Source organism: Fusarium fujikuroi, chromosome FFUJ_chr07 (genome assembly GCF_900079805.1).
Source record: "Fusarium fujikuroi IMI 58289 draft genome, chromosome FFUJ_chr07".
Taxonomy (NCBI): domain Eukaryota; kingdom Fungi; phylum Ascomycota; class Sordariomycetes; order Hypocreales; family Nectriaceae; genus Fusarium; species Fusarium fujikuroi.
The window spans coordinates 542,470-556,077 of NC_036628.1; the positions used below are offsets into that span (position 1 = coordinate 542,470).

Consider the following 13,608-nt stretch of genomic DNA (forward strand, 5'->3'; position numbering starts at 1 on the left):
GTCATCCATCAAAGGATGTTGTGTGTGTCAATGCTTCATGCTTACTGTAGTCAGGTCGAGACTTTTCGTATTACAGCCACAATCGTTGAGGCTTTGTTATGGTTAGATGGCGGTGGCCGTAGGACCGTTCATCGCTGAAGCCGATAGTCTCTGGATAGTTTCATTCTGCTTCCGTTCAATACACTATTCATTGTTAGCCAAGTCGGAATAATCTGGTAGACGCTAAAGTTGCCAAGGCGCGACCGACCTGTGGCCCCAATGTCAGGCTGATTTTGCTTGAACAAGCGTCGATCGCAAGTGTTTCGCACAAGAGAACCACGAGAAAAGGGGTCAAGAGAAAACATCACACAGTAAGCCGTGTTGTGGCCCACCAGATGACGATGGATTGAACTACTGCAGGAACAGGGTCTCAGCATACACACCTTCGCAGCAAATCCCGAACATGCAAGTCTTTCATGCCAACGAGACATGCCGTGGCGTGGTGGCATTGCTGTGGTACGATCCTTCGCTGGATCCTTTGATGCAGGTACGAGTACAATTCAGGAAACCCGTGTCATGATTGATGCTACCGACGATATCGGAGACTTATTTCTGAAACGAAAGACAGAGTTTATGACGATATAAACCTGACCTCGAAAATTGTAGCTTGCTTTGTGAAAAGATTCTTTGAAAAGAGCTAAGGATCCAAAGATTCCGCAGAGAATGTCATCGCGTTCCCCTTTTTGGATCCCCCCCTGCAATTGTCGACATGGGAGTTGTCGGAACGTGGATCCAACAGATCTGACGAGATTGTTGAAGAAGGATGAGTCAGGATCAACAATGCGACTGGCGAGGCTGACTAGCATAAATCAGCATCTTGATGGGAATTGAAGATGCAATTGTTCTAATTTCATAACTGAATAACGAAAAGAAGTAACGATCCAAAGCCATGGGTCGTGTTTCTCGAATTCTCGAAACCAATTGTGGATCAAGGGAAGAGTCAATTGGCTGTGCCACTTAACATTCAACAAATGCAACCAAAAATTGCCAGCATCGAGAAAGATATCGCAACTTCTCTAGGGACAGTGCTGAGAACCGATAGGAAACCCTTTAAGTGCGCCCAAAGTGAAATCCATTGGAAATAGATTTGTCCGGTAATTGAAGGGACCCCATTCTACCCTTGCTCTTATAATGGAGTACTGGATGACCTTGCTGAAGCTTGAGTTAATACTGGCCTCCCAAGACTGGACTGACGGCAGAGGTTTTCGGCGACAGTCATGCGTACCGGCACCCTTCGTCAGCCGAAGACATGACGTCAAATGTAGTACAGTATCAGGGCTGTTCGAAGGTGCGAGGTCGACATATGTGACTGAAGGGACAAAAATCTCCTGAAGCTGTGGATTTGCTATTTGTAACCGAGGGAAGGGCGGGAACACGTGCCATATGTTTGATCTTCGCATTGCTCATGCGTTTCCTTTCGGTAAAAGTTTTAGATATTCACATCGAGAGGACAGGATTCGGGACTTGAAGAACGCTAGGACTAATAGCAGGGGCATGTTGGAGACGTCAATTGCCTGTTACCAGTCATTGTGCAGTCATTGGGCCAGCTCGAAATCTTGCGGGATGATAAACCGATGGCCCGGGAGCTTCAGTTTCTGGCTGAGTCTTCCGGCTGTCATGTTGCGGGTCTGATGATCAGCATCCATCATGACAAGTGCTTCCGACCATCAAGTGCGTCATGTCGTATTGGTTGCTGTAACCTTGACAAACAGGGTCGTCCGGTCTGATTCGACATGACTTGACCAATATCAATCTCGGTATTGAGTAGAGCAACATGATTTGATAACGTCATGTAAAACTAGAATCGAGATGGTCAAAAAGAAGTGTGGCGCCAGCTGAAGCTATCTGGTGACGCCTTCCCTCCTCGTCAGACAACGGTTCGATAGGGTAAGACCGGACCGTTTCTCGGTTGCCTATTTTGGCAGGAAGAGCTAACGTCAGGAATGGCGGCCAATAAGGAGTCAAATTATGGAGGGCACAGCACCCTTTTGCCGCTCCGTCTTGGGGGCCGTTTACTTGTCGTCCCCTAAAATGAACCCACTATTTTCATTGGCGCGTACCTTGCATTAGTGTGCACAGAGGAATGATCCAATTGACTCGGCATATCTGCACAACGCACGTCTATGAAAAGCTTCGTCTCTGCACAACTTCACCCAGAGAGCCCACCTCAGCAAGGACCTTACCCCTGATGCAGGTACCGTGCCCTACCGATGCTACCCAACTGAGGAATAGACAAACTCTCATCGACGCTTCAACTCCACTCCCGTACTTCCGACCATTCAAATTGTGTGTTTATTCAGGTCCTCGCCGCGTCCTTGCGCCTGGTCTTGGCCGTAACTTTTTGGTGTATCCATTTACTGCAGCCGTCAGCCACATTGAATTCTTTGTTGCATGATGGATACCCTGGTCTGATGTCTGGGACGAGAACGCCGATCGTCTCTTAGATGCCAGTGCCAGTGTCAGACGGATCGAACTTGACACAGACTCAGAGTAGCGAAGCCAATGTGACATGGCAAAAACAATATGAACTCAAGAGAAGCAAAAATAATTGGAGGTTCATGATTGACAACTGATCACACGTCATGGAAGCTGAAGCACAAAGAAAACGCACAGGTAAAGATGCCAACCACCCAGAGCTAACTCTTCCCCAACAGCGGCAGTCTCGCGGGGCCCCTAAATGCTGATCCAGGGTTTGAACCACAAGTTCTACCCGGCCTCTGAACTTTCACACTTGCCAATTGTGGCATGTCTATTCCTTCAGGCTCACGGTTGCATGCTACCCAGTCCAGGGACGGCACTGATTTAGCATATCTTGGAGCTATCTGACGGACCGAAGTCCGGACAAGTCTGGGCCAAGAGGCAATTGATACGAAGAGAAATCGAACCGGTCACGACCGCTGGATGAATGGACAAATGGGTGGATGTCTCTGTTCTGTGCGTTGGGGAGCTGGGATGTTTGTGGTGGTGTCGGATGTGGACTCCAAGCACGGATTGAGTGGGTGTGCACACCAGTGGTTCTCGCCAGTCACTCGTCAGTGGTTCGTTGGCAAAGTCTTCGTGCAGTTTTGGCCCGCTATGGCCTGCTTTGCTACTCGCCAACAGGCCCCTCCCTCGTACACATTGTGCGGGTTGGATGTGACACGGTTGGCTTTTTCCACAAGGAAGGGCCTGTCCGATGCTGAGAATCAGATGTGATGGACGAACAAGGACGAGACAAATTCCTCATCTGGAAGAGATCGCTTATCTGGAGGTTACGCTGCTGACTTCAATCGTTGAACCAAGAGACAAGGCTGAAAAGGAGGCCAATTGTGAGTTACCCTTTGTGGCGACACGACGAGCTATTGCTAGCTGATCTCACAAGTTTTGGTTAGTTTGTGCTAACTTGGGCACATGCTGGCGTCGGGGCGTAACGTGTTTGAGGCCTTCGTTCTTGAAGGAAACTCACGAGTTGAGAAGAGTCGGACTGGCTGACTTTGGGGGCAGCGGAACCAGGGGGTAGGAGAGAGAGAGACGATGACTGGCTAGGCTTGGGATCCATTGCTGGGCTCGGGCGACTTCAGGGCTGCAATGCATCAACCCCCTGTCGTCCTCACCAACTGCAGACCAAACACGGCGGCGCTGTGGTTTGTAACGGTCCCGTCGCTGCCCCTTGGCGCGTTAAGCTGCTGTCTACCCTCCACCGAAGCGCATCACGCCCGCCCAGTCAGGAGACGGAGGTACCTGGGCCTAGGTAACTCAGTCAAGCCACTACTCAGGTACCCGCACCTCTGTCTCTGACGCCAGGATACATTGAGTCGAGGTTCCATCCTTTTCCCTTTTCCCAGTTTCCGAGCGTTTTAGCACGGCGCCGTGTCCCCACACTACCTGCTAGTGGTGGTACCTTGGTCTGAGTCCTGTACCTTTTCTCCGATCGAGGTGCCCGCCCGTGGAGGGGACGGCAGCAAGAGGTGCAGGCAGAGGTGCAGGACTAGCCACTAGGTACAGACAGGTAGGCCTCTAGACTCTGTCGGCAACGGCTCTTCTCCTTTGAAGACTCCCCCCCATCCCGCCCCCGTGCCCCGTCCGTTTCTCTTTTCCATCTTGCATCTCCAGTCCACACTCCTTGTGACCGCTTCTTCCGCTTCTTCTCCCTCGTCTTTTTGTTCATTCTTTTCTTTCCTTCAGTCACTCTCTTGAATTATTCAATCTTCAAGCCAATCTTCGGTTCCCGTCACTCTTTCCGGGTCCGTTCCTTTCTTTAGGCTCTACCAAGCTCAAACAGCTCTTACACCAGGATCGTTCCCACGTCCACAACGTTTTTAAAACGCCCAAAACCGTTCGAGACCGGCACATCCGCCATCACGATACTTTATTCTTACCTCCCTTTTCTGTTCTGCAGATCAAGGAACACACTCTTTACTTGAACTGACTACCGCGTCATTCACTACGCTCCTTTACCGACTCGTCGATTTTGGCACCGCCGTCTTTTCTGTCTGATAATCCAGCTCACTTGAACGCGTCTGCATCAAGTATAATCGACGACAACCGCTTCACAGCATCCGATTTCGACCAGTTTCATTTATTTTATAATTTCAACCTGCATCTAGTGATCGCATCTCGCAATCTACTTAGCAATGGCCACGGAGATTGAACACCCCATGGCCTTGGGCAATGTCCCCGAGGTCACCACACCCAACTCAACATCTTCACCATCTGTCCCGACCCCTGTCTCAGCCTCCATGAAAAAAGAGACACCATCTCCCTCTGCCTCAGCCGCCAACAATGCTTCACGACGACCTCCCCGCAAGAGCACTCTCACCCAACAGCAAAAGAACCAGAAGCGACAGCGTGCTACACAAGATCAATTAACAACATTGGAGATGGAATTCAACAACAACCCCACACCCACTGCTACTGTCCGTGAGAGAATTGCCGAGGAAATCAACATGACTGAAAGGTCTGTTCAGATTTGGTTCCAGAACAGGTATGTGAGAGAATGAGACTTGCAGAATTTCGCTGACAGCAGTAGACGAGCAAAGATCAAGCTGCTGGCCAAGAAGAGTCTGGAGACTGGTGAAGACATTGACTCAATTCCCGAGTCAATGCGAGCCTATCTCGCTATGCAGGCCATGGAATCTGGCAAGGGTCTCGGCGGAAGTTATCTCGGCCGTACTGGACTGCTCCCCTTTGGCCATGGTAACATGATGCTCGGTGGCGACCAGGGAGGTCAGGGTAAAGTTTGTGAGTATTTCGACCCATCACGTAAATGGTTTATTAACTGAACAGCAGTGATTCATCATCTTACATGCCGATCCCTCAGCATTGGAAAGTGGACTCGAGTTGGACAAAACACGATGGATCTCATCATTTTCTACTCACCCGACAAGTGCACCATGACCTACTACATCAACAACGAGCAGGCCGGCTACAAAATCGAGTACCCCTTCTCCTCCATCAAGAACATCTTCCTCGAGAATGGCGAAGGAGACCCAACCAAGCTTGGGGGGATTGTCATTGAGTTGAACAGGCCCCCCAACTTTTTCATGGACTCATCTCCCACCACCAACGGATTCTTCCAGTGTGGTGATTTCACAGAGGATCTTCAGGCTACCCAGTGCTTGGTACACCACCTCGGCGGAAACCCCAAGGTTCTCAGTGGCCAGCTTGCCAAGCTGGTTTCTCTCGAGTCATTCATGAACCGTCACAACCCTCACCCCTACAACGACCCTCACGTCCTCTCCGTCTCGGCTCCTGTCTCCCCGACCGCCCGACCCTCATCCCAGCCCAGCTTTCAACCTCATGTCGGCATGTACCAGGAGCAGTGGGGTATTCACCAGATGCACTCTGGCATGCGTCCTGGACCTGGCCACAAGCGTCAACGTTCGCGATCAGTTCCTGGACCTGTTGATTTCGCCATGTTCCAGAACCAGCCGATGCCATCCTTCTACATCCAACCTCCTGGAGAGATGCCTCCTCCTCCTCCCCAGCACAACCCTCACATCTTTGCGCCTATTCCTCAGCCTCCTGGAAACATGGCTCCTAATCTGCGCATCGATACACAGGCAGGATTCGGCCTCGACATGCGTCAATATCCCATGTCTGCCACCACTGCTTCTCCTGCCGAGTTTCCTCCCAGCCCAGGCTTCTTCCCCTCTGGTCCCGAAATTCCTCAGTCGAGCTACAACACACCTTATAGCAATGGTTTCCTGTCACCAATGGTTAACCCCGACACAGGTATTCCCACTTCTGTTTCTCCTCTCCCATTCAACAGCCCTGGGGAGCCTTCCATTTTGGAACAGTCCCCTCCTATGTCAATGATGGGTCGCCCTGGCTCAGCTGATTTGTATCCCATGAACGACGGATCTTGTGCTGTTTCGGAGGATGGAGCGAGCCTGAATGAGATGTACTCTAAGCACACCATCAACCTGCCCATGCACACAACCTCGCCTGGTTTCGTGCAACACCAACAAGCAGATCTCGACATGGATCAGCTTGTGCAGTTTGACGCAGTTGACCCCTTAAGCCTATCCCCCGAGGCAATGCCCCAAGCTCACCAAGGAAACTAAAAGAGTATAGGGCGGGTACAGGTGTTGGTGGTGTTTTGTAGTATGTCAATCATACCAGGGCGTTTGGGCAAATTATACCATTGGGATTTCCTTTTCTTGTTTTTCCGCCAGCTTCATATAGGCGACTTTCCTTGTCATCTTCTCAATTCTACCAGACCAGTCTTGACGCCGATGGTGTCAGTTTGGTCGATTCTCCCCACTACGGCCATGAATGAACTTGCATGACGATACACTTCTTTGACATCGGTCATGTATGTCGGGCACAACACAGCGATCGTATAACTCTTTCCCGCGTTGAAGTACTTTCTTTTTAAATCTTTTACCGCGACTTGTCTATTTCTTGGGTGGTCTTGTTCAACACTTTGCAACCGACGACCCTGTCATTCGGCTTCATTTTCCTTGAGCAGCGTTGCTTGACCACCGCACGCTGTCTTGGACTTAATCTGCATACACATTGTCTTTGTAAAAGCACAGACGGCGGTGTTTAATATTTCGATAGCTTGTTTTCTTTGTATCACGTCGAAAGTTGGGGAGAAGCCCCGGCGGCTTTTGTTAGGTTCATTTTTCTAATGGTTGGCTTTGGGATATTTTCTTTGTCTATTGTGCTTTGAGGTACATTGGAGTTTATGAGCAGCTGGGTTGCTGTCCTCGGTAGGCGTCAATTGAGACGTGTACTTCAAGGGAAGCCTACAGTTGGACACGAAGGCATGGGTATTTTTATAGGGTGGAATTGTTAAATAAAATGGGGTTATGTTCACTGAGTTAACCTGTGTGATAGACTTTTGTGATTGTGTGACGAAGCTTGAAGCGCTTATTGACAGGCTGTGTGAGTTGTAATTGCAGGGACGGATGATTCGGAGGTAGGATCGTTGTGAGAGATGTTACAAGGCGCAGTCTTGGGTGACATGAACGGACTCCGAGGGGACCGTGAGAGGCAGAAGTGCAGAGATCAGCATGGCTGAGTATCTGACAGGTTGGACGAGATGTGCAGATGTGATTCGAAGGGGAGGACTTTTATATGATCAAGCAGAGTATCAGATCGTCTTATAATTGCCACATTTATGAGCTAGAGCATGTGCCATATTAATGAGGTGCCAAGATGGATGGATTAAAGGTTGGTCAATGTCTTAAAACCCAAGTGTCGTGACGCGGCTCACTCGGAAGATGTGTGGGAGTAACAACGGACCGTGTAAGAGATTTGTACCACCAGGGCTGAGCCGCGTATCCTCGAGTACTCAAACCCTCGAGTCTTCATCCGTTTATCTTCTCCTCACGGTCTTGATACGGCTGCGGATCGAGCTGCGTATATTTCGAGGCGCAGTGAGCTATGATTGGACTTGGATTGCACGTGTGATAAGTGTTGGTCAGCCTTTAAAGACAAGAATAGACTAATCTGGGGTCTGCTTTGAATAAGTCACTCAGTGTTATTTCCCCAGGTCTGCAATCCCCAGTGTTTTTAAGTGAAACGGATTCAATGCATGAGCTTATTTTGTCGCCAGATTAGGTGGCTTGATTTAAGCTACGAGTTAGCGACTTGGCTGGAATTAACGGTGCCAATCAGGCCGAGCTTGTACGACGCAGAGTCTGTTACAGTACCCGCGGGCTGCGAGGATTTCAAGTGATGATAAGTACAATGCTGCGCCTCAATACACCTCGTCATGCTTGCAAAGTTAATTCGTGAGGGGAGTATCAAGACACGACGAGGTTCCGAAGATCCGGATGGGATGAATTGTTAGTGAAGGAGAGCAGTAACTATAGTGAGTTAATGGGTGATAACGCTTTTAATGCGGAGATTGAAGGATTACGACTGGCAAGCGTAGCTTACAGAACCATCCTTGGCTTGGAGTAAAGGCCGCTTCGGGCTGTATACGATCCCGTTGCCCAGCCCAGCTCAGCCCAGCCAGCCCAGCCAGCCTAATAACTCAATTCTGACAAAACATCCACATTCTCCAACTCCTCCGCAAGTCGTCTTATTCTCTCATTTTCTTTCTTCTCTCCTGGATTACACGGAAACCTTTCCTAGGTTATCATCTCGTTTCAATACCGCTCCAATCTAACTGAACCCGGCGCGACCCCACGACCACTCCACAGCTCCAACGTTTATCCCAGATGCTGCCGCCGACTCAACGGCCTTAACATGGCTCCTCCATACCCCAGCGATAATAGCGGGCGACGTCCTTCGCAACCGAGAAATGACACCGATGGTGAAATAGCCCGTGATCTCGCTGCTCTCGATGAGCGATATCCTCGAACTTCGACCAATTTCTCGAGACCACGGAATACAGGTCGCTCTTACACAGACCCCAATAACGATCGCCAGCGACGATCTTCCGCCGATGATACAAACGTGAGATCTGGATCGAGGTCCAGAACTAGACGACCCGATGATGGTTCTCGTCCGCGAGCGAGCGGCCCTTATGAATTGCGACCCATTCCCTCGAGGACAGAATTGTCGACTGACCAACCTCCCGATTCTGCGGACCGAACCGATAAGGAATTGACTTCGCCAGTTGACAAGACCAGTTTTGGGTTCGGCGGAAACGGCAACAAATCCTCAGTGCGCGCCGATATTAAGAAATATCTTCAAGAAAGACGTCGGCGAAGAATTGGACCTGGCGCAAAACCAACATGGAAAGATCGCACCAAAAAACAGCTTGAAGAGTTTCACCAAAAGGTCATTCTCGAGACGATTCTTCGCCAAAAACCCCTCGAACCTTTACCTGATGGCCGTCATATTCCACTCAATCCACCGCAGCGAGGTGCCAATGGTCTTATTGACGAGCGTGCAGGAAAGCCATACTGCAGCAATTTCATCCGATCAAGTCGCTACACTATCTACGATTTCGTCCCGAAACAACTCCTCTTTCAGTTCAGCAAGCTCGGAAACTTTTACTTCCTCGTTGTTGGTACTATTCAGATGATTCCCGGTCTGAGTACTGTCGGAAGATGGACCACTATCGCACCTCTGGGCGTGTTCGTCGCATTCAGTATGGCCAAGGAAGGATGGGATGATTATAGGCGCTATCGACTTGATCGCGTGGAAAATCGCAGTGAGGCTTGGGTTTTGACGGACGGAACTGGGGAAAAAGGCCGCGTTAGACACGCTGAGAAAATGAGGAGGAAAAAGGAAAAGGCGTCTGAGAGTGGTGAAGAGCACATGCTCGATGATCTCGAGTCAGGCACCACAGGTACCGCCAAATTGGGTGGAAAGGGAGATTGGACTTCGGTACAATGGCAGCATGTTCGTGTTGGCGATGTCATTCGGTTGCGCCGAGATGACCCTGTTCCTGCGGATATTGTGCTTTTGCATGCTACCGGTCCTAATGGCATTGCGTACATCGACACCATGGCTCTTGATGGTGAGACGAACCTCAAGAGCAAACAGGCCTGTCCCTTGCTCGCCGAGCGATGCAACACCCTCGAAGGACTTCGTGCGACACAAGCTACTGTCATTTCCGAAAACCCCAACCTGGACCTTTACAGCTACGATGGTCGAGCAACAGTCGACGGCGAAACCCTACCACTGTCCATGAACAATGTCGTTTACCGTGGATCTACTCTCCGGAATACGGCTGAGGCCCTCGGTATCATCGTGAATACAGGCGAGGAGTGCAAGATCCGGATGAACGCCAACAAGAATGTCCGCGCCAAGAAACCCGCTATGCAATCAGTTATCAACAGGATGATCATGGTCCAAATCTTCATCGTTCTCATGCTCACAATGGGTCTAACTATTGGTTACTACCTGTGGAAAGATCGAACTGAGGATTTTGCTTGGTACATCAGGCGATCTGGTGTCTATAATGGCAGCGTCCCTTTTAAGGAAATCTTCTTTGGGTTCATTATTATGTTCAACACACTGATTCCCTTGTCGCTGTACATCAGTCTCGAAATTATCAAGCTGGGACAGCTATACTTGCTTCATGATGCGGATATGTATGATCCAATATCTGATACGCCCATGGTTGCGAATACAACCACTATCCTCGAGAATCTGGGCCAAGTCAGCTATGTCTTTTCTGACAAGACGGGCACTCTAACAGAGAACATCATGCGCTTTCGCAAAATGTCGGTGGCTGGTGTTGCTTGTCTGCATGATATGGATGTGCAGAGAGACCAGGAGGAGATGCGCCGACGAATCGAAGAGTCGGAACGACCAAAAAAAGGTAAAAGCAAGGCAAGTTTCTCTGCGGCAAAGAACACAGGCCATGTCAAGACTCTCGACGGAAACGATGATACAAGTGGAAGCGGATCTCGACCAGAGCCTATTCGAACCATGTCAACAAGATCTGCAAGCCACTGGCAATCCACAGTCAACACAGCTGAGAACGCCGACATGAAGACAGAAGATCTACTTGATTACATTCAAAGGAAGCCAAACACTGCTTTCTCACGAAAGGCAAAGCACTTTTTACTATGTATTGCTCTCTGCCACACTTGTCTTCCTGAAAGGACTGATGATGGCGACATCACATTCCAAGCTGCCTCGCCTGATGAACTTGCTCTTGTCGAAGCTGCCAAAGATCTGGGATATCTGGTCATTGATCGGCCTGCACAAGCTATCAAGTTGGAGGCCCGGGATGCAGATGGTTCTTTGTACACCGAGACGTATCAAGTGCTGGATGTGATCGAGTTCAGCAGTAAAAGGAAGAGAATGTCGATCATCATTCGCATGCCTGATGGACGTATTTGCATCTTTTGCAAGGGCGCTGACAATGTCATCATGCAGCGTCTGAAGTTGAGTAATCTCGCTGAAGAAACCGCCAAGAATATCGGTCGTCGGGCAAGTCAGCGACGAGCTTCTCGGCAGGATCAGGCTTTGCAGCGGATCAACTCTCAAAAGAGCGTCAGTCCTTATGGCAGCCCCTATGGAAGCCCTCGCAACAGTTTTGGTTTATCCAGAGCTGAATCGTCTAATCGAGAAGGTCTTAGATTGAGCTTGGGACGACGTTCCACTGATTTGAAGCGTCTGTCACAGCAGCTTGCCCGATCACCTCGCACTTCAACCGAAATGATGAGCCCTCGACAGAGTCTTGCCCAAATGCCCTCATTCGACGACGCTGAGCGCAAGATTGACGAATCAATGGCTGCGAATGAAGGCGCCGTGTTTGAGAAGTGCTTCCAACACGTCGATGACTTTGCCAGCGAGGGTCTTCGAACTCTTATGTATGCTTACCGGTACATTGATGAGGACTCTTATCGCACTTGGAAAGCAAAGTATAGAGAAGCCGAGACAAGCTTGGTCGATCGTCAGGAACGCATCGAAGCCGCTGGAGAGCTTATTGAGCAGAGGTTCGAGCTTGCCGGAGCGACGGCAATCGAAGACAAGCTTCAGGAGGGAGTCCCAGACACCATTGACAAGCTACGCCGAGCCAACATCAAAGTCTGGATGCTTACGGGTGACAAGCGAGAGACGGCTATTAATATTGGTCATTCTGCTCGTGTGTGTAAACCTTGGTCAGAGGTTTACGTTCTTGATGCGGCTTTGGGCGAACTGAAAGAGACGATCACAGCGACTCTCAATGATGTTAGCCGTGGCATGGTTCCGCACTCTGTTGTTGTTGTCGATGGACAGACACTCGCCAAGATCGACGAAGATGATGAGCTATCTCTTCTTTTCTACGACCTTGTTGTACGTGTTGACTCTGTCATCTGCTGCCGAGCTTCTCCCTCGCAAAAGTCCAACCTCGTTCGCTCGATTCGAAGATATGTGCCTAAGAGCATGACTCTGGCAATCGGAGATGGTGCGAACGATATCGGTATGATCCAGGCTTCTCATGTTGGCATCGGTATCTCTGGTCGCGAGGGTCTACAGGCTGCTCGAATTTCAGACTACTCGATTGCTCAATTCCGATTCCTTCAGAAGCTGCTCTTTGTTCATGGCCGGTGGAACTACATGAGGACTGGCAAGTATGTGCTTGCAACTTTCTGGAAGGAAATCCTGTTCTTCATTGTACAAGCTCATTACCAGCGCTATAACGGATATTCTGGCACTTCACTGTACGAATCATGGAGTTTAACCGTCTTCAACAGTGCCTTTACGTCACTTCCTGTTATTCTTCTCGGTATTTTCGAGAAGGATCTTCGTGCAGAGACGTTGATGAAGGTTCCGGAACTGTACACTTTTGGACAGAGAAACCTCGGATTCAGATTCTCGCAGTACTTTGCATGGATGTTCATGGGTGCTGCGGGGAGTTTTGTGATCTGGTACTTTACTTGGTGCGTTTACGACAAGATGTTTTATGATCGGGATAACAGTATCTTTGCGATGGGCATGGTGAGTTTCACTGTTGCTGTCATCTTCATCAACATCAAGCTCTTGTAAGTTCTCCAATGCGCGTTTTTGAGCTGTACTGACTGTTGCAGGATCCTTGAAGTGCACACCAAAACTGTTGTGACCTTTGGTGGCTGTCTGATATCTGTCGCTGGCTGGTTCTTGTGGATGCTGGCCTTATCAGGCATCAAACCCAAGAGTTTTGGCCCTTATATTGTCCGGGACACTTTTATTGATAACTTTGGCCGCACACTACAATGGTGGACGCTTGTACTGCTTGAGCTTATTGTGCTCATTGTGATCGATCTGGTTGTTCAAGCTGTTCGACGAGTCTACTTCCCCGGAGACCAGGATCTGATGCAACGAATCGAGAAAGATGGTAATGTGGACAAAGTCTTTGGAGATGGCAAAGACGTTGAAGAAGGCGACGGTAAAGCGGAGAGAATTCTCTCAAACCAGCCAACGCCAGGTGTTGACAGAGTACAAGACAGGAGGCATCGCGGGAGCCACGATGATTATCAACCGAGGTTCACAGCGACAGCAGAAGAGAGGGAGAACCCAATGGAGCAATGGCGGGGATGAAGGAGTTTCTTATGTTTAGGTATATCCAGGGATGATCAAGGTGCCTCTTACGGGAATGGCTGGACTACAGGCGCTGGAGTTGGGATGGGATTGCGAATTGGTTAGTTAATATTGTGAGCGTTCGTATGACGTATTATTGCATTGTTATAGTGTATCGGATGGATGAAT

General features: G+C 49.6%; 2 protein-coding genes; both read left to right on the plus strand.

Moving 5' to 3' along the window:
• Positions 1-4,652: 4,652 nt before the first annotated feature.
• FFUJ_08943 (related to homeoprotein) lies at positions 4,653-6,584 on the plus strand (the record flags this gene model as incomplete). XM_023580300.1 has 3 exons in its annotated part: positions 4,653-5,002; positions 5,048-5,259; positions 5,308-6,584. The coding sequence occupies 3 exons, from the start codon at positions 4,653-4,655 to the stop codon at positions 6,582-6,584; spliced, it is 1,839 nt and encodes a 612-aa protein (XP_023433101.1).
• A 2,137-nt stretch (positions 6,585-8,721) lies between these two features.
• Positions 8,722-13,440, plus strand: FFUJ_08942 (related to ATPases; the record flags this gene model as incomplete). XM_023580301.1 has 2 exons in its annotated part: positions 8,722-12,905; positions 12,951-13,440. 2 exons carry the CDS (start codon positions 8,722-8,724, stop codon positions 13,438-13,440), a joined length of 4,674 nt encoding a protein of 1,557 aa, XP_023433102.1.
• Positions 13,441-13,608: the final 168 nt, after the last annotated feature.